Raw genomic sequence first — 22,804 nt, forward strand, 5'->3', positions numbered from 1 at the left:
GGAAAGAAAAAGACAAAAGGAAAGTAAAAGGAAAGGAAATAAGACAAGAAAAAGGGAAACAATATAGACAAAGGATAAGGAAACACGTGAAAGGAAAGGAAAGGAAAGGAAAGGAAAGGAAAGGAAAGGAAAGGAAAGGAAACAAGGAAAGGAAACAAAGGAAGGGAAAGGAAAGGAAGCGAAGAAAAGGAAAGGAAAAATGAAAGGAAATAAGACAAGGAAAAGGGAAACAATATAGACAAAAGATAAGGAAACACATGAAAGGAAAGGAAAGGAAAGGAAAGGAAATAAAAAGAGAATAAAGTAGTAAAGAGCAGGAGAAAAGGGGACGAAGAGAAGAAGTCAGAACAGTGATTTGGATGTTGAACATGTACATATACTGTATGTCTATATATATCTATACTGTATGTTTATCTGTATCTATATATACTGTATACATATATATATGTGTGTGTATCTATAGTGTATGTATGTCTGTGTCTATACTTGTACATCTGCTGGACTTACGTGGAGCTCCCTCGGCCATCTCGATGGCTGTGATGCCCAACGACCACAGATCACTCTGCAGACACACAAACACAACCTGAGGACCTGCTCAGTTATGAACAACACCCTCAGATAAATTACCCATCAGCCCTTGCTGCTGCTGCTGCTGTTTTCAGCTGCTTATTTCAGCAAACCGCTGGAGGACGAGCTCAGATATTTGTAATTATCTTAATTATTTATTGTTATTATTGTTTTAATGTTACAGTAATCCATCGCTTTATGACAGACTTTGCTGCTGCCAGACTTTAAATATTATTTTTTTACGGTGTGAGACATCAATTCTTCCCACTTTGAAACTCGCTCGCTTTACTTTTGCCTCGACACTCGATGTGCTGAACCCAGACGGGCCCAGACCCGTGAGCGCTACCTTGAAGTCGTACGTGGCATCGGGGTTCTCGTCGCAGGCGATCACCTCCGGCGCCATCCAGTACGGCGTCCCGATGAAGGTGTTCCTGCGTCCCACCGTCCGGTCCAGCTGAGCGCTCACGCCGAAGTCCACTGAAAGCACACAGAGAGGAAGTCGTTTGGTTGTCTGACAGCGTTCTAAAGCGAGAACATCGGCGGCTCTGCTCCGCTCGTCTCCTCACCCAGCTTGACCTCGGCGTTCTCCGTCAGCAGCACGTTCTGGCCCTTGATGTCTCGGTGGATGACCTTGTGCTGGTGCAGGTGGGTCAGACCCTGCACACCGACACAAATCACATCACAATGCTGTCAAACCTCCTCCGTGGAGCAGAAAACACTGCTGCTGGTGCTAGAAAATGATCATTACAGCCTCATACAGTGAGAGAAACGATGCAACTCCAGCTTCTTTAGATGGTTTTTACAAGAGAAATACATCAAAACCTGGACTTTTGTTCCTTCATGCACGTGTTACTACAGAGTAACGTCTTTGCAACAACACAGGAGTCACGTTATATCTACAAAATGGAAACACTGCTTCACATTTCTTCACACTTTCTCTAAAATCCGATGCGGTCTTTGATCAATATCAATAAAACAAAATCAATATGTGAGCTAAAATCCAGCAGTGGTTCCTTCTTTAGACACACATTCACCGTTATTAGCTTAAAGAAATGACTGGAGTGTATTTTGTTTTAGCTTCATGAGAGCCTTCAAAACAAACAGACATATGAAATAATGTGTATAATATATGTAATAGAACTTGTTTTATATGATTATAACTGTGCATGTGACATCTTTTTTTTTCTGGTCTGTTTCTAGAAGGACTCCGGCGCCTCATCCCTCAAATCGGAGCTTCTCGATTCGGCCCTCACCCGGAGGATCTCCCTGCAGATGTAGGCGATCCACTCCTCCTTCAGGGAGTTCCCTTTGGTGTTTTTGATCAGATCCGTCACCGAGCCGGCGCCGCAGAACTCCATCACCAGCTGCATGAACACACGAACAGAAGTTACTTTCTAAACTGCTTTGCGTCTTCAATCTAAACGTCTGGTGAGATGAAGGACTTTAGGCTCAACAAACTACAACCGAACTGATTACTGAGACCAATTTTGTCATTTTTAGATCATCTGTATCGTTGTTTTTATTGACTGATTATCACATAATGATTTAAATGCGCTACTTTGGCTTTTCAAGTGATGTCCTCCCAATCGGCTGTCACATGTCACCAGAAACAGCCAATCACTGGGAGCCATTGTTTACACAGAGAGACAGACGAGCACATTAGCAGAGCTGATGAATTAGCGACGCTGTGTTTGGAGGTGGAGGCAGCAGGAGGTTTAATAAACGCTGCAGTCTTCTACAAGCCTTCATAGTGTTACAGGAAAACACCCATGAGGTGTTCTACAGTGGTGCAGCTGGAAGGAAGGCTACGGCTACTGCTAAGAGGTTTGCTGCTACCTGGAGCACCGTAACGTCTTTCTCAAGTCACATTAACTTTAATATGCTTCTCTATCACGACACACAACCTGCAAAAACTGACCAAGAAGCACAACCGTCTGCACAAGTCAGAATGTTAGCGGCTGTCGCAGAGGCTAAGGCTACGCTCACAGGCTAGCGGCTCAGTTAGGAGGCAGCCTCACTAATGACGAGCCTAATACTGACTTAAGATTTGAGCCTTAGCGGGCAACAAAAACCTTTTATTTCTCACTGTTTGAAGGCATCTTAGTGGATGTAAACATCTTTGAGGAAGTAATAAAAACCCTCTCTCTCTCATTATTCTGGTGTTTAGCAAATAGAAATAATGTCGGTGATCCTGACTGACCTGAAACAGGAAACGTTGAGTCTGATTTAATGTCAGACAGTGAGAAACAAAAGTGGATGTAAACTTCTGGTTTCAGCTGTATGTATACATTCATTCAGCTTCCCTTCCATCCATTCAATAATAACTTTTAGTGTATATCGCCTCCAGATATCAGTTCCCAATAATCAGTTTTGACAAACGTTGGTACCCAGAGCTGGTCGTCCATCCCCGGAGGATTCTTCTTGACGAAGGCTCCGTAGTAGGTGGCGATGTTCCTGTGGTGGCTGTACTTCTTCAGCATGTTGATCTCGGCTTTAATCTCCTCCTCCTCGTCCTGAGAACGAGACGCAGCACAGCGTTAGCAAAAAGACACACACAGACCACGGTGAAGGTCCAACGGGCCGACGGACACTTACTCCGGTGACGTCCATGACCTTGATGGCAGCGAGCTGCCCGGTTTTGACATGGCGACCCTGAAACACACACAGAGAAACGGTCAAACAAACAGATCTAGAGCGAGTTCTGTCAACATCTCCGTCCCTTTGATCTGCATCAGAATCTCCTGTTTTCCAGCTGAAGCAAACACCTTCACCGCCTTGTTCCTGGACCCGCTGACCAGCAGGTTGACGAGTCAGAGGAGGTGATGGTGGAGTCACAAAGACGCCTGACGAGCTACAAACTGATCACCAGCAGCGTCTCAGCAGAGAAAACATCTGTGAAGGTTTGCATGATGCTGAAAACGCCCAAAAAATGTAGAACAAACATCCGCAGGTTGTGTTTCAGTCCGTCTTTGCGTCCTCTTGTTGTGACAGTTTTTGAAAGTTGTCGCAAGAAATAGAAAAATCCGACCAGATGCATCGACATGAGGCGACGCTGCCACGTCAAACAGAACAAAGGAACCCAAACGCATCACGCTACAACTTTTCTACGACGGCAATCAAAGGTTCCCGGACGCGTTTTTCAAACTACATTCACAGAAAACTGGGTTTGTTGGAAAAAACAACATCACAGGAATGCAGCATCAGTGTGTGGAGAGATTTTATTGATTAAAATAGAAACAAGACAAAGAAAAACTAAAATCCTCTCTGATATGAGTGTTTTAATATGAACAGTGTCGGTTGTAGATTAATTCTAAATGCTGTTTCTTTATTGTTTTCCAGGAGTTTCGAGTATTTAGATAAGTTTATAAGATAATCCTGGCAGATATTTAGCAGTAGCCTTTAAATGAAGCCAATAATAGATGTTTTTATGAAGAAAGTGGTGTTTTTTCTACAAATCTCACCATAAAACACCAATAAATAGCAACAATACAAAGAAAAACAAAAAAAAGATCCTGCCAAATCTTTGTCTCAGTGAGTGTTTTGCAGGTTTAACCTGAAAGCAGACGGTTGGTTTTTCTTATCTGGTTCATAATGATGATTATTTTTCTTTTTTATTCAGATCTTCCATCATTTTATATGATAATATTTTTGTAGTAGCCTTTATATAAGGCAAAAAATACACGATTTTGATATAAAAGTGGTGTGTTCTTGCATGAATCTCACCATAAAACACACATAAACACCAAGAAATAGTAAAAAAAACTAAGAAAAAACTAAGAAATCCCTCCTGACATCTGTCTAAATGAGTGCACAGTGTTCACAGTGTTGTTTTCCAAGAGTTTTGAGTATTCAGATAAGTTTATAAGATAATCCTGGCAGATATTTAGTAGTAGCCTTTAAATGAAGCAAACAATAGATGTTTTTATTATGAAAGTGGTGTTTTTTTTCTATAAATCTCACCGTAAGACACCAAGAAATAGCAAGAAAACCAAGAAAAAACACCAAAAATCCTTAATAACTATAATGAAGCTGCTGTGTTTCTCCATGAATCTCACCATAAAACACACAAACACACCAATAAATAGCAGCAAGGCAAAGAATAAGTGTCCTGATCTGCAGCTGTGTGCTCGGTTGCTCTCATTTATTTATTAATCACACAGGCTGTTTCTTGACTCTGGAGTTTCCGGGCAGTTATTTGATGGTTGTTTTTCTATAAGTCTCACTGTAAAACACACGCAAACATCAATAAATAGCAACAAAAACGAAGAAAAATCAGAAAAATCCTCAATAACTCTGATGAAATTGTTGTTTCGTCCACAAATCTCACCACAAAACACACAAACGCACCAAAAAATAGCAGCGAAAACGATTTAAAAAGCAGAAAAACCCGATTAAATCCGATTTAATCTGCAGAATTCAGCTGCTTTTCGGTGCTAAAGCGTTTCTACAGCAGCGGTTATCAGGATTTCTCCTGGAGCCCGACGTCTAACGTCTCTGAACTCCGAGTCGCAGCAGCTGCTAAAGCGAGAAAGTGGAAACTCGTCCGCCTCACGCGCTCGCATCACTTCCTCGCCGTCGCCTAGCAACAGGCCTGGCAGCGAGGATGGAGGGAGGGAGGGAGGGAGGGAGGAGGGGGTTTGTGTGTCTGCGACGCTGCACTCAGCGGGTCAGTCGCACACGCCAGTCGCTCAGATTCACACTCGGTTACTCAGCGTTGCATCAGACGCAGGATCGCCGAGCGTCTCCCGTCAGTCGGTTTCATTTCACGTTCAGCAGCAGCTGCTCAATGATTCATCGTCGGCCTGATCGATTAGCTTCAAATAAATTAAAATAGAGCCGTTTGTTTGTGTCTCTGGATTTAGAGATCAAACACAACCCGAGACAGGAAGAGATTCGTTTGTTTTTTTATTTGTTTTGTTGCTATTTTATGGTGTTAATGTGTTTTACAGCGAGATTCATTAAAAAACAACAACAACAATTTAAGAACATATATATATATATATATATTCTTTTTTAAAATAGATTTATTTAAAAAAAAAACTATTTCATATTGATTATTGATGATTTTATAGTTTTTCTTTCATTTTGGTGTTTATTTGTGTTTAATAGTGAGATTAAAAAATATAACGATTTCAGAACAAAAACAGATGTTTTCCTTCTAACAAGGACGACAGTGAAATATCTGCAGGTATTATCATAAAAATAACTGAACATTTCAATAACTGGGGGAATAAAATCCAGAAACATGGATGATTATTCTTTATATTGCATTTGGACACTTGGTTGGACATGATTTCAGTTTTTTTTATTTTTCATAAATAATCAAAGAAATTCAGCTTTTGTTTTCATTTTGTTGTGATTGGTGGCATCACAGAGACATTTCTGAGGGAACTCAGAAACTCCTTCCACGGAGCTGCAGGACTTTATAAATGAGTAAACTGTGGAGCTGCTCTGGGATCAGGTCTTATCAGGTGGAGCCAGCGACGGGCAGCGACCTCCTGCAGACGCTGAAACCTGATCTCGGGTTCAGACTTTTGCAGTTTGGGCGCTCTGGCTGCCTCCCAGGATTTCCAGGCAAATCTTTGCACATCGGCTCCAGATTTGAGCGGATTCTGGGATTTACTCGGCGGAGTTATAATCCAGATAAGCCAGTCAACCTGCTCCTTGGACCTCAGGTCAAGCGTCTGCAGGACGGTGGCGGCGGCGGCGAAGCAGTGAAAGGCAGATAAAGGCAGGAGATGAGAGCAGCAGATAGCATCTCAGAGAGGCTCTTTGTTTCCCTATCTGCCTTCCTCCGACACCGCCGGCCGGCCAGACGGCCTCCCAGAGGTGACAGCGAGCTGCCAGCGTGTCGGAGGAGGAGGAGGCTGCATTGAAAACCTGATGCAGGCTCAGATAAAGATAGAACGGAGGGAGGTGGCAGCTGAGGAGGAGGACGGCCGCACAGGCTCCGTTTGAGGCAGCCCGAGGCCAGAAACACACCTCGGGTCCCGCGTTCAGACAAGCCTCGCATTCCTCAGCCGGCACAAGCCCCGACACATCGGCTCAGAACAACAGCGACGGGTACCAGCAGAGCTCAGGGTTGAGCAACACGGCGGGAGCTCTCCTGCTTCTGACTGCAGCAGACGTAGAAACCTTCAACAGATCTCAGACGTGAAAACACAACAGAGTGAAGAGCTTCATGTCGCTTTAAGGCCTTCAGCGGCGCGTCTGTCTGACAATCAGCTGATTGTCAACGTGTGACCAGATCTGACTGAATGGGTTTCTGCAGTCATCACCAGACCTGAAGCAGCTTCTGGTGTTTTTACTCACTGTGGATCATTTAAACTGCAGGAAACACGACAACATGAAGACGGAGAGAGAACTCTGAGACGTCTTCTGTCAGCAGGACTCAGTCAGAACCAGAACACAGAAGCAGAATTACTTTGATTAGTTATCTTACAAATTTATGATTCGATGATCCGACACTAAATGTAAAACCTTCTTTTATGTCGGATTGTCCAGACGGAGGTCCAGATACAAGGAGGGCTTGATGCTGGAAGGATCATTAGTTGTTAATTATTGTTCATAGTTGTTATAATAACTAGTAGGACTGGTCCCAGTAGAACTTTCTGCTCTCTGGATGTTCAGGCCCAATTAATGATGAATATCAGAACATTCGGTGCGGTCGGGGGACACTTCCACCCCGGGGCAGCGCTCCAACAGGGTGGAAGTGTCCAGAACACACAGGCAGTACTTGGCTGCTGATGCTAGTTTAGTTAGCGCTCACACTTCTGTTTCCTCCATCGGTGGCGGCGGGGGAGTGGCAGATACGCTCCACCGTTACCATCCATGTTTACTTCCATAAACACTGAGCACGCTCGCTGCGTGTGACGTCGTCGTGTCCTCTTCTGCGCATGCGGGACACTTTTGGCTCGTATGAAGTTCACACAGCAGATCACATACAAGTCGCATTGAACTGGAAACGTGAAGGAAGTCACAAAGAAATCCTCATTGAGCATCAAGTCCTGCAGTGTGAACGTAGCCAATCTGTGGGATTGTTCAGTCAGATAATACGCCGTCATCCTGATTGGTGACATTAAATGTCATGTCAGAGTCACAAGGCTGTCGGTATGTTAAGGGCTTTTTTAATGGGTTCTGTTGGTTTTTCCTAAAATCCTGTCAGATAGCAGGTTTAGGATCGTTAAGGGTCGATTATTGGGTCAGGACTGGACTTACAAGGTGTATGTATGCTTCTGTATCAGCCACCTGTCTGATGCACTAAAACAAAGATCCTCGTGTTCTGACTGATTCTCTGCAGCTGGTGTTTAAAACGAAACCTCGATTGCGGCAACGAATGTCCGTTTTTCTAAAAAATGAATCAGCGACGGGTTTCTGCAGAAAACACACGAACGTATGACGAAGAACTCATTAAACATGTTGTTCCTCTTTATGAAGTGCACGTATAGCAGCTGGATTATTGGTGAGTAGCAGCGTTTTAAATGCAGGACGTGTTTCTGCACCAATCATTTCAGGTTTAAGTGCATCAACTTGAAACATGAATTTGTCAAAATTTGCTCTCGTTTTCCAACAGAAGCCCCAAAAGGTTTTAGTCAAACAAATCATCATGTTATGGTTGAGTCTCTCTCGCTGTGTGTTTGAACCTAAAACTCTTTTACAGTGTTTCTGGGCAGGACTTTTCCTTTTGTTGCCTCCAAAAGAGGTTTTATCAGAATACAAACCACTTCTGTTGATTTAGGGTTCATTTACTGGTTATCAGATGATCCTAATAACAGGAAAATGCTTCGATTTCTGTCAAATAAGGAACCAGACTCGTTGATTTCTGACCACGCTGAGGTCATCGATACTCAGCCAGGAAACAAAAACCCTGAACGTATGAATCAGTGACCACCAGTGTCTGCAGAAGCTACTCATTTTTAAAACCAGGAACTGAGACGGCAGAAATCCCAGGAATTATTTTGCCAAATTTTTGCAGCGGAGACCCAAAATCTTTGTGTCATTTAATGGTCACCTGTCTGTAAAAACCCTGAACGTACGAACCAGCGACCACCAGTGTCTGCAGAAGTGACTGGAGTCGACCAGCAGGCACCAAGACACTCGTGTTCACAGGACTGTTGGTCAAAATACACATTAAAATCAAGATGTATGTCAAGAAAATGATTAAATCTGTGCTGCTCGTTTCTCAGAAAACACTGACTGGTGACTCTCCAGAACCCAGTCTGAGTTGGTGCCGTCCTATGAATCACTCCAGCAGCCATCAAACGGCTCCAAAGCCACAAACAGACTGACTCAGGATTCTCAGGAAGCTTTGCCAGAGTGCGCTTCGTTTTCCAGGTAACTCAGAAGTGTGTTCGTCTGACTTTCAGTGGAGCTGCAGGTCGTTTTCGTGCTTAAATTACTTTTTTTTAAAAACAAACGCCTGCGTGAAGTTGATTAATCCCGTTTGTAGGAGGTGTTAGGACACATCTGGAGCGCTTTGAACTCACAGAGACGTCATTTAAAAGGGAATTAAAGGTGTTTCGTGGCTCAGATCGGATCTTTGAGGAGTCGTGCACCACGACAAGCACGACTGGAGCCTCTGAGCGACACGCAGGGCTGCAAATAGAGTTATTCTAATGACATAAAGCTGACTTAATATTATGTGTAACGCAAACATCTGCGTCAGTTGAATTAAAACTAAACTCAGCTGAACACTGGAGCAGCTTCATTTCTAAGTTTGACTTAAATTAAAAACATTTCTTTGAAATAATGTGGGAAAAAAAACACATTTTTATGAGTAACCGACTTCAATACTTGCTACCAGTCATCGAGTTAACAGGAATTAAAAATATCTAATTTCCCAAACTCAGATTAGATGGTTGGTTGAACACAAGTTCATCAGAAAACGTCTGCAAACCGTCGTGTTTGTCGCTATCGAGGCCAAACTGTGTTGCTCATCGGACAGAAACTAAACATGCTCCTGATATTTATGAACATTCAACAAACAAAACATCGATCATGACGAAGAAAACGAAACCCCGAACGACAAAACTGGTCAAAAATATACACATATTCCTAAAATTCTCAATTTCTGTCATTTTGGTGCTGAAATCGTCTTCTTCGACTTCTCTGGAGGACGCCACAAATCCATCTTTGCACAAAAAAAGCAGCGCAGATTTTCATAAAGCGTCTCACGTCAGGAAGTGACAGAAACTCGTCGCAGGCAGCCGCCGTAAGCTGCGAAACCAGACGTCCAAGTCTCGGCTGCCAAATTAAGAGTTCATTACAGGTGGAGCGTTCAGATGGAAAACGGCCAAAATAACACGTTCCCAGGCTTCAGAGCGCTAAAACGACACGAAGACGTAGCTGCTTGTCGCCGAGTTTACGTCCCTCAGCAGCAAAAAGACGATAAAAGCTTCCACATGAAGACGTGTGGAGTTAACGCTGATGAGAAAGACGCTGAAAACAGAAGATGGAATGATTTTATCAGGAATCACAGCAGCTACGAACACCATGAACCCAGAACGGACGTTTTCTCCTTTTATTGCTTTTTAACAAATAAATCGAGGGCAATTAAATTTAGCTTTTTTTGGCAAGAAGTTACCGAAACAAAAATTCTTCGGTGTCAAAATGAAAACAGATAAAGACAAAGTAATGTCAGAGATTAGAAATATAAAATAAGTGTTTCCAACGTGCAGCCGATTGGACATAGAAAAAGAAATCTGTTTTCACTCTGACATGAAAGAATCTTGGTTTTTTTTGTAAATTCTTGTCAAAACTAATTCTATGGATCATGATTCAACGTGGAGATGCAATAAAGCAGGAAAGAGGATGAAACTAGTGCATCGACTGACTGTTTTAACTCCATACAGTCAATTTATTTGTCTTTTTGAACCGGAAATTACAAAAAAAAAAACTCTTTCGTGTCAAAGTGAAAACAGAATTCGACAAAGTAATGTCAGTGAATTAAAAATATAAAATAAGTTCTCGCCACTTTCCAACGTGCAGCCGATTGGAGATGGAAAAAGAAATCTGTTTTCACTCGGACATGAAAGAATCTCTTTCAAAACAGCTGAATTGTATTGACCGTGATTCAAAATGCAATAAAACGAGGAGAAAGCAGTGCATCGAGCAGCTGTTTGAACTCTTTAATTTGTCTTTTTGAACAAGAAAATACTTTAAAAAGACTCTTTCATGTCAAAGTGAAAGCTGATTTCTACGCGGTAAGAACAACAATATGAAATAAGGTAAGAAGAAATGTAAAATAAATGAAATATCAACAATAAGAATCATTCAGCTGATGGTTTGAACCAGCGGTCCCCAACCACCGGGCCGCACAGAAACAACAAAAACGTTTTATCGGTTTATTTTATTTCCTGCGGAGTCTGCAGGGTGTTTTATTTTGAAAAATGATGAGCTCGTCTACCCGTCACTTCCGCCTGTGCTTGACTTCATGTCCAGCTGTTAAATCTAATCTAACCGCTGCCAAAATGAATAAAAAAACTAACTTGAGAGCTGCTGAGACCGAAGAAAAAGTAAAAACTTATTTAGCAATAAAAAGTAATTTGATTCGTTTATGACAATTTTTTAACAGAAAAAACAATTAAAATTTGTTCAGTGAGCAACAACCGGTCCGTGGAGTTTTTTTTGTTGCTTGAAACCGGTCCGTGGTGAACAAACGGTTGGGAACAGCTGGTTTAAACTCAAACAAAGTCGCTCCAGATAAATATCAGACAAACCAAGAGCCGCAAAAAAGTCAAAAACAGGAAGTGGCGTGAAAATAAAACGTTCAAATGAAGTAAAACTGTCGTGAACTCCACCTCCAGCAGCAGAAAACAGAACTGATGTCTGGACAAAATGGTGCCGTGAATCAGAAAGAAGACGCTAACGGACGCATCGTCGTCGTTGTTTTTAGGGAAGTTCCTGATGACTAATTTCTCTGTTGATTAAACGGAAATTCGATGTGGAAACTCGCACCACAGTGGACGCAACAGCACAGAGGATGAACTGGAAGGAGGAGACGTGTCGTGTGCAGCATTTAGCGAAGACGAACCTCCTCCTTTATTCTGTAACTGAAACAACGTTTGAGAATAAGTGAAACCGGCACAACAAACGATGTGAGCATCATTAGAACGTCTGACTCCTGCTGTCCACAGATTTACGTTCCTCTACAACTAAACTGTGTCCTGAGTAGAACATTTTGAAATAAACCTGATTTGTGACTCGTAACGTCTCAGCAAAGAGAATCAAAGTCACGACGTCAGGTTTTGTTGTTTACTTTCAGTTCGGTTTAGGCGGTAAAGTGTAGGAATGTTTCGTTGGACACTTTTAAAAGCTTGGACACCAAATTGACTCGGCTAAAGTTAAGAAAAATGTCTCAGATCGGCTTAAAATACGACACGTTTAAAGCTTCTACTCAAGCAACAAGTCCCGCCCCATCTAGCGTACCATTGGCTGGATGAAAATGAGCGACAGCAAAGCAATTTACTGTCATTTCCAGACTACTGAGCACCTGAATATAAGAAAACCAGTTTTGTACATCTACAGGCTGCACTTGTCTATAAGCTGCAGGTTGGAACATGAGATATTTACACAGAAAGATTTTTAATTAAATGCGTACCGGTAAGATACACAGATACCGTAAATGCTTTTTTACGAACAGTTCCTGTAACACGGCTGGTTGAGGAAATAAAAACTCCAGCAGCCTACCAGGAGAAGTCATCGATCGCTATCTTCATCTTCCTCCTAAACCCACTAAAGTCGTCTTCTTCAGCGTCTTCAGGAGTTGAACAGCCTCAGAATTACTTCATTATTTTTAACATGTTTAATTGCTCCCGAGAGGTCATTTAATATTCAGTATCTGTTGACAACAAGTCCCACTTGGACACCATTTTCCTAAATGAGACACACTTCAGCTGTAGTACCTGGTTGTACCAACAGGTGGAGCCTCTTTGTGGTGTTGGCGAGCAGAGAGCATTGTGGGGGATTAGCTCGTAAAGCGGCACCATGACAAAGACTTCTGTGGCGCTTAACGAGCTCCAGCTAGCAAACATGCTCATTTAAACTATTAACTAGTAAAGAATGTGTTAATTCCAGTGACTTAAAATAGCAATAACATCACAGGACTTTATGTATTTTAAATGATTCTTTCTAAGGAAATTACTTGAATAAACACCTTTACGCCTAAACGATCAGGTTTAGGTTCATGTCGGCACCAATCAGCAGAACTGGGCTTGGTCCCGACCAGTAGCGACGGAAGAATTTACCACTAAAAGGTTCGTTTGTTCCCCTGATTCTTGTGTCCTTCCACCAGCCAGTATTTTATTGGTTCCTCATTCATACAATAACGTTCGCAAATGTTCCCAGGAAGTAGCTATTTTTAAAAACCCCATAAAAAAGGAAACTTTATTCAACGCTGGCGGTAAACAAAAGGCAGCGACAGGCAGCTCCTGCACAGATTCACCGTCTCTACACCGACTTCTACACACTTTTCTTTCAGAGCGAAACCAAACGCTTCCGTTTACGTCACGTGTTTGCAGCCGATGGGGAATAAAAGCGCTCCAGCTGCCAGAGATCCGCCGCCGCCGCCGTGACTGAGGGCGCAGGAAGGTTTTTAAACTGGATTCACAGTCACACGTGCGACTGTTTCATTCTGACTTTACTGCATCTCACTATCATCATGGCAGAGGTTAGAAACAGGTTCTAAAAGCGTGAATCACACGTTTCTCTGCTGCACCAGAATGAACCTGCGGAGACGAGCCAGCAGGTTTCAGGAGCCTCTCCGAGCTCCAAGTCAGATCGATGAACTCGCTGCTTAATCGAACCTCACTAGTCGAGCCTTCTTTAAAACATGATCCAACCGGCGTCTCTGCTGCAGTGAAACATCGGCGCATCTTTCATGCTTTCGAGCATCATTCAGATACTTCTCGCTCATCGCTCGCTCACTATCTGTAACTGTGAACGATTTCTAAAACTGGGATCCAGGAGGGGAGGCGTCGGCAGCCCCGAGGGTGGAAAGAAGAAGAAAAAAACGATTTGGAAAACGTTGGCGGGGAGGATGAATGAACCAGACTCAGCCGTAGTTAAAAAAAAACCCAAACTGGACAGAAAGGGAGAATATTTAGTCCAGCTCTTGACCCTTCGGTGACGTTTCCACGCCGACGTTTCAGAGGTTTTGTTTTATGACTATGTCGCTATAATTTCCTAGAAAGCAGCAGCAATCATGTAAATTGCAATTTCCTGTGACGTTCCCGGGAAGGACTGATGTGATCTGGCGCTAATTAAATAGAGAAAGCTTGGTATTAATTAATTCTAATGAATTTCGAGCGGAGCCCGGAGTGTCGTCTGCAGGAGGCTCAGCGGGTCAAAGCTGTCGCGTCAAACTGGAAGATCTCCGACAAGTTTGTTTCTGACGTATAAATGAAGTGTTCCAGCTCAGGATTTTAGACGTAGCGCTTTCCTCTTATTTACCTTCTATTTAGAAAACCTACCGAATCGTTTCTTCGTTGTCTTTGTGTGCACGATGCAGCCCGACTGATGCTGAATCTTTAAGGGTTGATGCGATAAAAACATTAATTTACTTATTGCACATGTGTGAATATGATCCCAGGCGGTTTTATTTGGTTGTAAAACACCAAACTTTGTCGTTTCTGCGTCACTTTTCTTACACGAAACACCAAAAAGTGGTGTTCTGCCTCCAGATATTGTCTCCAATTTCCCGTTCTCACACTTTCATCGTCTTAAAAAAACCACTGAAAGCTTGGCGGCGCTTTGTTTTGTTGGACTCTTGCAGCACGTCGTGAGTCAATGGAGAACTTGAGTGATCAAAAAACACAAATACTTGCATATTCCTAGATTTTAGGAGAGCAGGAGCAGAACAAGATCTGGCTCCGTTTGTAAAATCATCCAACATCAGCTCCCGACTACTCATTTAAAACGTCTTTACCAGATCAATACATCCGGTATCGGTCTGCTCGGCGTCCAGCGACTCTCAGATGCTCTTCATTTACCCACGATGCTTTGTGTCGGCTCACTTCCATCAATCATTTCCGCTCAGGAGGCGTCGCCGCGTTGAGACGGCGAATCGATGCAGAGCGACAGCAGACAGGACGAGTGTGTTAATTGCTCCCAAACAGAGACGACACACACTCGTAGACACACACTCTGCCTCTGCTTCCACAGCCTGTGTGGGCGTCTGCCGCACAGAGAGTCGGTAGTAACTTCAGCTTTAGTCAGAAATTAGATCAGAGGTCGACCGTGTGAGCGCCTGCTGGAGTGGCTTCTTGCTGAGCGCTTCAAGCTCGCGCTACAAGGCACGCAGTTAATCCCTGAAACGTCCTCGGCTTCCCCTTTAAATCAGGAGGAAATGTTCACTTCAAGGGCCAAATGCTGAACAAGTGAAGGTACAACCACAGCAGAAATAAAAGATGTTTGCTTGGAGCTATTTGCAGGATTTCTCACTGACAACGTTAGCTTTTTCATCGCTGTTGGACCAACGAACACATTAAGCGACAAAATCCTTTCATTTATTGGTGCCTTTAAAAATAAAATCACACAATAATGCTGCGACAACACAAAGCAAACAGAGGAACTGACCCTCCATCCACCCTGACCTCCTCCCTGTATACACAAAGGACCAACAACAGACGCTTTCTCGTTGCCTTTTAACTGCACTTTTCTTCAAATTTTTTCCACAACCATCTGAAGTCGATTTGGCATCGAGCAGCTGTGTGTGACACAGTGTGTGTGAGCCTTACCTTGTAGACCTGCCCGTAGGTGCCATTTCCAACCAGTTCGACCAGCTCGAAGATACCAGCCGGGTCCTGGAAGAACAGCACACATGAGAACACAAAGTTATTGGGGAGAACGTAGCTGTGATTCATGACTGACCCGGACACGAGCTGGATGAAGGAATTTAATGTGGAATTTGACCTTCACACACACACACATCTACACACACACACACACACACACACATCTACACACACACACACACACTTATTAAGAGGCTGGCTGCATACCTGTGCTACTGCTGTGTCACCACGACGTTATTATTCCTTCAGCAGCTCCCATCAGTGCATCACCTAGCATAACCCTAACGCGAGTCTTTTCCGTGTCTTGTCTGGCCACATATATTGCTATATCACTGAATTCTGAAGGAAAAACAAAATCAGCAAACTGGCTAATTAAGGCTAGCTGTTAGCATAAAAGCTAAACATTTTGAAGTCTGAAACATAATTTTGCTGCTGGACACTAATAACTTTGAATTAAATGTATTGAAGACACAACTCAATCTGAAGTCATAAAGGAGAAAAAAGGTAAATTAGTGCTGCTAAATGCTAACTAGCCTAGCTTAGCAGAGCAGGCTACTGTCTCCAATGGAATTTACTTTATTTATTGTGGTTAAGTTGCTTTAAATTTATCATTTGAGTGTGTATATATCAAGATTAAACCTTCAGTACTTCATCTTTAGGAAAACTATTCACCTCTTTTTTTTTTTTTTTTTTTTTTAATTTCTTAGTCTGAAGAAAGCAATGCCTTGCTGATGATTTGAACTGAATTCAGATTGAATTTATTGAAAACAATCGTTAAAACTTAATGTGAAAAAAGTATGTAGTCGATGAATTAATAATGCTAAAAGTAACTGGCCTAGCTTAGCAAAGAAGCAGCAGGCTAACTACTATCAATTAAGGTTTTGTCTCTAGTGGAAATCACATCATTTGTTGTGGTTAGAATCCTTTACTTTTAATATTTAACATATACATTTAAAGAAAAGTCCTAACAAACAGAAAAAAAACAAAGAATTTGATCATTTTTGAGGTGAAAAAAGGGTATAATTTCATAGAAACTAGGAAACATCTTAGGATAGCTAAGGCTAATGGATAGCCTTAATGCTAAAGCTAATTTAGTCTCTTACTTAATAGAACAATTGAATTTAAATGAAACTTATGGTATAAAAATGTAAGTCATAAGAGAATAAAGAGTAACACCAGATAAACTAGTGTTGCTAAAAGCTAACTAAGCTAGCTTAGCACAGCAGCAGTAGGCTAACTACCGTCTTTGACTCTTGTAGAAGGAATTCACATAAATTGTGGTGGTTAAGCAACTCTGAATGTCATATTTAGGTGTCCATACTGAACTATTAGACCTTCAAAATATACAGCAGAAAGGAATCGTATCTAAACTGTAAAATATGAGAAACATGAGTACACTCAGGCTACTTAAAGCTACCTATTCATCTCCACTAAAGCTAATTTAGTCTCTTTTTTTAGCATTAAATTTGAAAATGCAAATTGAACTGAACTGCCGAATGCAACAAACACCTTTTAATTGGTCTCATCAGTTCGCCTGACAATTAGCAGGAAGTTAAAAACACTTCAGCTGAGGTGAATCTGACGCCTTAATTCACTTTTCTCGCAGTAATTTTATGTCTCACACCTGTTTCAATTGTAAAATAAAACTAAACACAACACACCCTCATAATATAGTCAAAGAGGAGCTACCTTCATTTAACTTTAATTCCCAGATCGTCGTCATTTATCTGCACCTAAATGCTGTCAACAAGTTTTTACATCATGTGTTCAGAAATGACCAACGTGTACAGGACCGGACGTAAGCAGCAACTTTCTGGGTGTATTTAAATAAAAGTTAGTTTGAAGCCCTGTGAATTTTATTTTTTTATTATTTTACACATTTATTTATTTATTATTATAGAGAATAGAAGCGTCATTTCCAGAGGACAGGGTTGTCAGCGTGCGCTATCTTAACAGATTCATGTGTCACTTAGGAGCTCAGGATGCATTAAATCTGACACGTGTTGCGTTTTGATCTAGAAATCCTTGACAAATACCCTGCAAAGCGAGCATAATGCGGCGTCGAGGCGGCGACAATGACCGAGGAAAGCCCTGCACAATAACCAGAGACCAGCAGATAAAACACAGTCACACAGACACACACAGGAGATAATCTTATCTGCAGGCTGATTAAAATTCAGTAAACCTCCCAATTCACAGATGTGGATCTTTGAAGCGTACCTGCGTGTGTGTGTGTGTGTGTGTGTGTGTGTGTGTGTGTTGGCGTACAGTAGGCCGCCACAGGAGAGCGTTGGGACTATTACAGTGGAGCCTCTGATGGGGATTAGCTTAAAAAGCTGCGTTCCTTTTCGCTCAAGGTCAAACAGAAGCACATGTGCTCCTGGAGCCTCACGTGCACACCTGTGCATACCTGTACCTGCCAACTGTCTGAACACATGTGCGAGAGGAGAAGAACAGAGGATGGCACATGCAGGAAGCGGAACAGAGGCCTCGCTGCAACCTGCTAGCCGCTAGATGGCTAGTCAGGCTTTCTGCTAAAAAAAAGTGCCTAAAACTAGTTGTTGTTTTCATTCGTATTGAGTTTATCATCATGTTATTAGCGCAAAAGTAGCATCACTCGAACACAGCGGGTTTCAGGAACGTTACAAACAACCTGAACTACGAAAGTCAGGCCTGTTAAGGCTAGCTGTTAGCCTCAAAGCTAAAAGTATTTGTTTTTGTTTCTGGAAATTTAAAAACACAGTTGAATTTCAATTGAAAAAAAAAAAGTCTACATCTTAAGTCACAACGGAGAAAGTATCATCAGAAATATTACAGATGCTAAAGGCTAACTAGCATAGCAGAAAGAGGTACAAACTACATGAGGAGGAGGTAAAACTACAGGAACAGGTAAAAACTACAAGAGGATGGAATAAAAACTACAAGAAGAGGTAAAACTACAGGAAGAGGTAAAACGAAAGGTGGCGGAAAAATCTACAAGAGAAGAGAATAGAAAAACTACAGGAGGAGGTACAAACTACAACAGGATGGAATAAAAACTACACAAAGAGGTAAAACTACAGGCGGAGGAAAAACTACAATAAGAGGTACAAACTACGGAAGGACGTTAAACTACAGGAAGAGGGAATAAAAACTACAGGAAGAGGTAAAAAAAAAAAAAAACTACAAGACGAGATCATCGGTGCACAACCAGGAAGTGTGTGTGTGTGTGTGGTGATGACAGGCCTTGCGTCACGCTGAAATGCTTCCCCCCAGCTCTCCCTGCTCCGTCCTCGGTGACCTAATTTCTGCGATGCCACCGAGGGAGACGGCAAAGATTTTACAAGAACATTCACATCTCGTCCAGCGTTTCCTCACAGCTTCTACAGTGTCTTCACTTTGCCACCCAGTGTGTGTCTGTGTGTGTCTATCTGGTGGCCGTTTTTGTGTCTTCTTTGTGTGTCAGAGGTGTGTTCTGAAATCGTTTTGTGTCTCCGCTTTCATTTTGTGTGAATTTGAGGCCTTTTTGTGTGTTTTTATTGCGTCTCATTGCCACTGGTTTGTGTCTATGTGGTCGATTTGTGGTGATTTTGTGTCACTTTGTGGCTCTTTCAGTGTAACTGTGCAGTTTGTGTCTCGGCTCCTTTTGTGTCTCTGTTGGTGTCTCGTTGCTGTTTTTGGTCTCTGATCATTTTGTGTTTTTTGTGCATTTCTTTGGTGCCTTTTTGTGGCTGTTTTGTGTCGCTTTGTGTTCATGTTGCATCCTGTTTTGTGTGTTTTCTTGCGGCTGTTGTCTGTCTCTTTGTGGTCGTACTGCATTAGTGTCTTTTGGCGGCTGTTTTGTGTAGCTGTGGTCATTCTGTGTCGTTTTCTGTTTTTTTCCTGCTGCTTGTGGCCCTTTGGTTCATTTTGTGTTTCTTTGTGTGTCACTGTGCAGATGTTTTGTGTTTCTTTGTGTGTCACTCTGCAGATGTTTTGTGTTTCTTTGTGTGTCACTGTGCAGATGTTTTGTGTTTCTTTGTTGTCATTTTGCACCTTTTTTGCAGTTGTTTGTAGCTTTGTGGACAAAGGATGTCTCTGTGTTCATTGTCCATCTATTTGCAGTAGATTTGTGTGTCTGCAGTCATTTTGTCTCTTTTGTGTCTTTTTGCTGTTGCTTAGCATCTCTGTAGTCGTTTTGTGTCTCTTTGTGGTTCGTTTGTGTCTGCTGCTGGTCTTTGTCTGGCCATTTCGAATCTCGTTTTTCAATTGTTTTGTGTCTCTGTGGTCATATCGTGTGTCTTTGTGTTCATTTTACATCCATTGTTGTGTCTTCTGGCGGCGGCTTTGTGTCTCTGTGGTAATTTTACATCTCGTTTGTGTCTCTGTGTTTATTTTGCGTCCCTTTGTGTTCTTTCTGTGTCTTAATTTGTGGTCATTTTGTGTCTTTTTGCAGTTACTATGCGTCTCACACACACACACACACACATACGCACACACAGACACACACTCAGACATGCAGTCCCACCCGGTCGATCAAGTCCAGACTTGATCATTGCTCTGCAGGTACAACTGTGTTGCATAAGCAGCATGCAAAGGGAAAGGAAGCTGTGCAGAACAAACACACACACACACACACACACACACACACAAATGTGCACACACAAGCACGTGACCTGTACAGTTCTCCATGGCGACGCACACCTGGTTACCTGCTCCATTAAAATGAGGAAACTTTGTGACTGGATCACCTCAGCCTTCATCTCTCTCACACACATTCAAATATGCAAATACACGCGCGCGCGCGCACACACGCACATTCCTGCACACCTCAAACGCTCGCGAGCACGCGCAAGCGCACAGACCCAACAAAAACAGCCACTGCTGCTGCTGCTGCTGCTGCTGCTGTCGCCACAACATCACGAAATGGCGGAACTCGCTCCTGTTGCGGTTATCATCGCTGCCGTGCACGGTGTGTGTGTGTGTGTGATATCTGCGCGTGCACGTGTGCATCTGAAGCCTCTGCGCGCGCGCGCGTGTGTGTAAGTGTCAGCGAGCAGGCAGCTTAACATCTGCCCCACATAGTACAGACAGAGCGGCCTCTATTATGCCGCCCGACGCACGCGCATTAGCGTGCGTGCACGCGCGGCAGCGGCGGCAGCTCAGGGCCTCATTACATCACGTCCCAATTGTTTAGAAAAAAACACCAACAATAAACAACAAACAGCGGCAGGAGTGTCGGTGGGCAGGTCACGTGACCGCTGATAAGCGACCTGATTTCCTCAATCAGTGGCCGCCGTGCACGAGCACTAACACACACACAAGGATGAGCTGCATATTGGAGGCTACGTGCACGCGCATGCACGCACGCCTCCGGCCGGGCGGCAGTGGAGGCAGGAGAAGGCGCAGGGAGACGCATCCATCCGCGGCGGGTGAGGATGGAGAGGAGGGGGGAGGACGGGGAGCAGAGGGGGGGTGGACAGGTGTTCAACAGCTTCACGTGCACGCGCGCACACACAGACAGACACCTCACGCACGCACACACACACAGACACACGCGGGGACACTTACCCGTAGTGCAGACAGGTCTATCTCGTCCAGACTCCGCGCTGGGGAGTCGCTCGCCATGGTGCTCTCGGTAGAAACGGGACTCAAGATGGAAGCTTCCCCAACGACCATCGACCGGGAGGCGCAGAGCGGCGGGGACGAACACACACTCCTCTAGAATAAACAAATCCCCCCACCCACCCCGACTACAAAAAAAAAAAAATAAAAAAATCCCCAAAATCCGTGCGCGAGGCGACGCTGGTGCCGGCAGCAGAAGGCAGAGCTCCGGGAGGAGACGCAGCGGGAGGCGGGCAGCTCCAGGTGCTACATGCCGCTCGGCGCGCTCCGTCCGCGGCTACATGCCTCCGCCTCGACCCCCGGTTCGGCCGCTGCAGCAGGAGGAGGAGGAGGAGGGCTGGGGATGAGGAGGCGACCGGAGAGCAGGAGACCGCAGGACGCGCAGAGCCGACACTCCGTCCGTCCGTCCGTCCGTCCGTCGGTGCGTCCGTGTGGCGGAACAGCAGCGCGCTTCCCGGGAGTGGCCTGTGAGGAGGCTGCGCTAAACACAGAGACGCCCACAATGTCACACACACACACACACACACGCACACACACACACACACACACACACACACCTTGGTGGGAGCAGGCAGCAGCTGTCCGCTCCTGTACGGCGGCTGATGAAGGACAAACCGGATCAGTCAGGACACCTGAGGGCTGATGCGTCTCATGTGGCCGATGTGAACCGTTCTGCAGATATTTTGTGTCTCTGAAGACACTTTGTGTGTCTGTGCGGTTGTTTTGTGTGTCTGTGGTCATGTTGTGTCTCTTTTTGATCATTTTATGTCCATTTTTGTGTCCATGAGGGTTTTTTGCTGCCATGCTGCATGTTTGTTGTCTTTTTGCAGTTATTTTGTGTCTTCAGGATCATTTTTGCACGTGTCCTTATGCAGTTGTGTCTTTTTGTGTCTTTTCACAGTTTTTTGTGTCCCTGCAGTCATTTTGTGTTTATTGTTGTGTCTATTTGCAGCTGTTTGGTGTCTTAGTGGTCACGCTGTGTCCATTTTTGTGTCCGTGAGGTTTTTTGCTGCCATGTTTCATGTTTGTTGTCTTTTTGCAGCTGTTTATTTATTATTTCTCTTTGTGTTAATTTTGTGTGTGTTTGTGGTCACAGGCGTCTGTTTTTGTGTCTTCTTGCAGTTGTTTCGTCTCTCATTTGTGGTGATCGTGTCTCTTTGATTATTTTCTGTTTCTTTGCAGTGATTTTGTGTCTTTTTTGTGTCCATGACTTGTTCTTTTTTGTTGTCATTTTGCTCATCTTGTTGTCTTTTTGCAGTCATTTTGTGTCTTTGTGGTGAGTTTGAATCTATTTTTGTGTGTTTTGTGGTTGTTTCTTGTCTCTTTTTGCAGCTGTTTTGTGTCTTTGTGGATGTTTTGTGTTTTCCTTCAAATAAATGAATAAGAAGTTGAGGATGAAATAAAGAGAATCAGAAACACGCAGCAGGATGTGTTTGGTGTTTGTTGTGTTGATTGTGTCTCTGATGTTGTGACGGTTGAGGAACATGTGGAGGTGCTGACAGAGGAGCGTGTGCTCCTCACAGAGCTCCATGCTGATGAGTCAGAGCCTCCGTGGTCCTCCGTGGTTCATCGGCGGCTTCCAGACGAGCAGCAGTGGACGTGGAGGTCTGGGAGCGGCCACGCCCTGCTCAGCACTCAGCTCGCTGTACAAACATCTGCAGCAGCTTCCAGTGACTCACAAACCTTCAGTCTGCACAAAGATCACAAACCTGCACGTCACAGCAGTGAAACCCAAAAGACTCAAAGTAGAGTCACACGTGTCCCCAACAAACCAACGAGTCAGAGTTTATAACGAGTCAGGAGTCTGAACGTCACCTGGGTTCGTCCTGAAGTCACATTTATCTGTTCACCGTCGTTTTGTG

General features: G+C 43.6%; 1 protein-coding gene across 1 annotated transcript in view; it reads right to left on the reverse strand.

Moving 5' to 3' along the window:
* The window catches only part of tnikb (TRAF2 and NCK interacting kinase b), a 59,485-nt gene extending 38,307 nt beyond the window's left edge, over positions 1-21,178 (reverse strand). The window contains exons 1-8 of the mRNA XM_008279087.1: positions 20,889-21,178; positions 15,303-15,368; positions 3,163-3,219; positions 2,955-3,080; positions 1,821-1,931; positions 1,134-1,224; positions 914-1,044; positions 508-562 (exon numbers count right to left, since the gene is read on the reverse strand). Of these exons, the coding sequence (XP_008277309.1) occupies positions 508-562; positions 914-1,044; positions 1,134-1,224; positions 1,821-1,931; positions 2,955-3,080; positions 3,163-3,219; positions 15,303-15,368; positions 20,889-20,996 (745 nt within the window). The 5' untranslated portion in view covers positions 20,997-21,178. The remainder of the gene's footprint in view (positions 1-507; positions 563-913; positions 1,045-1,133; positions 1,225-1,820; positions 1,932-2,954; positions 3,081-3,162; positions 3,220-15,302; positions 15,369-20,888) is intronic.
* Positions 21,179-22,804: the final 1,626 nt, after the last annotated feature.

The sequence above is a fragment of the Stegastes partitus genome, unplaced genomic scaffold, assembly GCF_000690725.1.
Source record: "Stegastes partitus isolate 25-593 unplaced genomic scaffold, Stegastes_partitus-1.0.2 Scaffold143, whole genome shotgun sequence".
NCBI classification, from domain to species: domain Eukaryota; kingdom Metazoa; phylum Chordata; class Actinopteri; family Pomacentridae; genus Stegastes; species Stegastes partitus.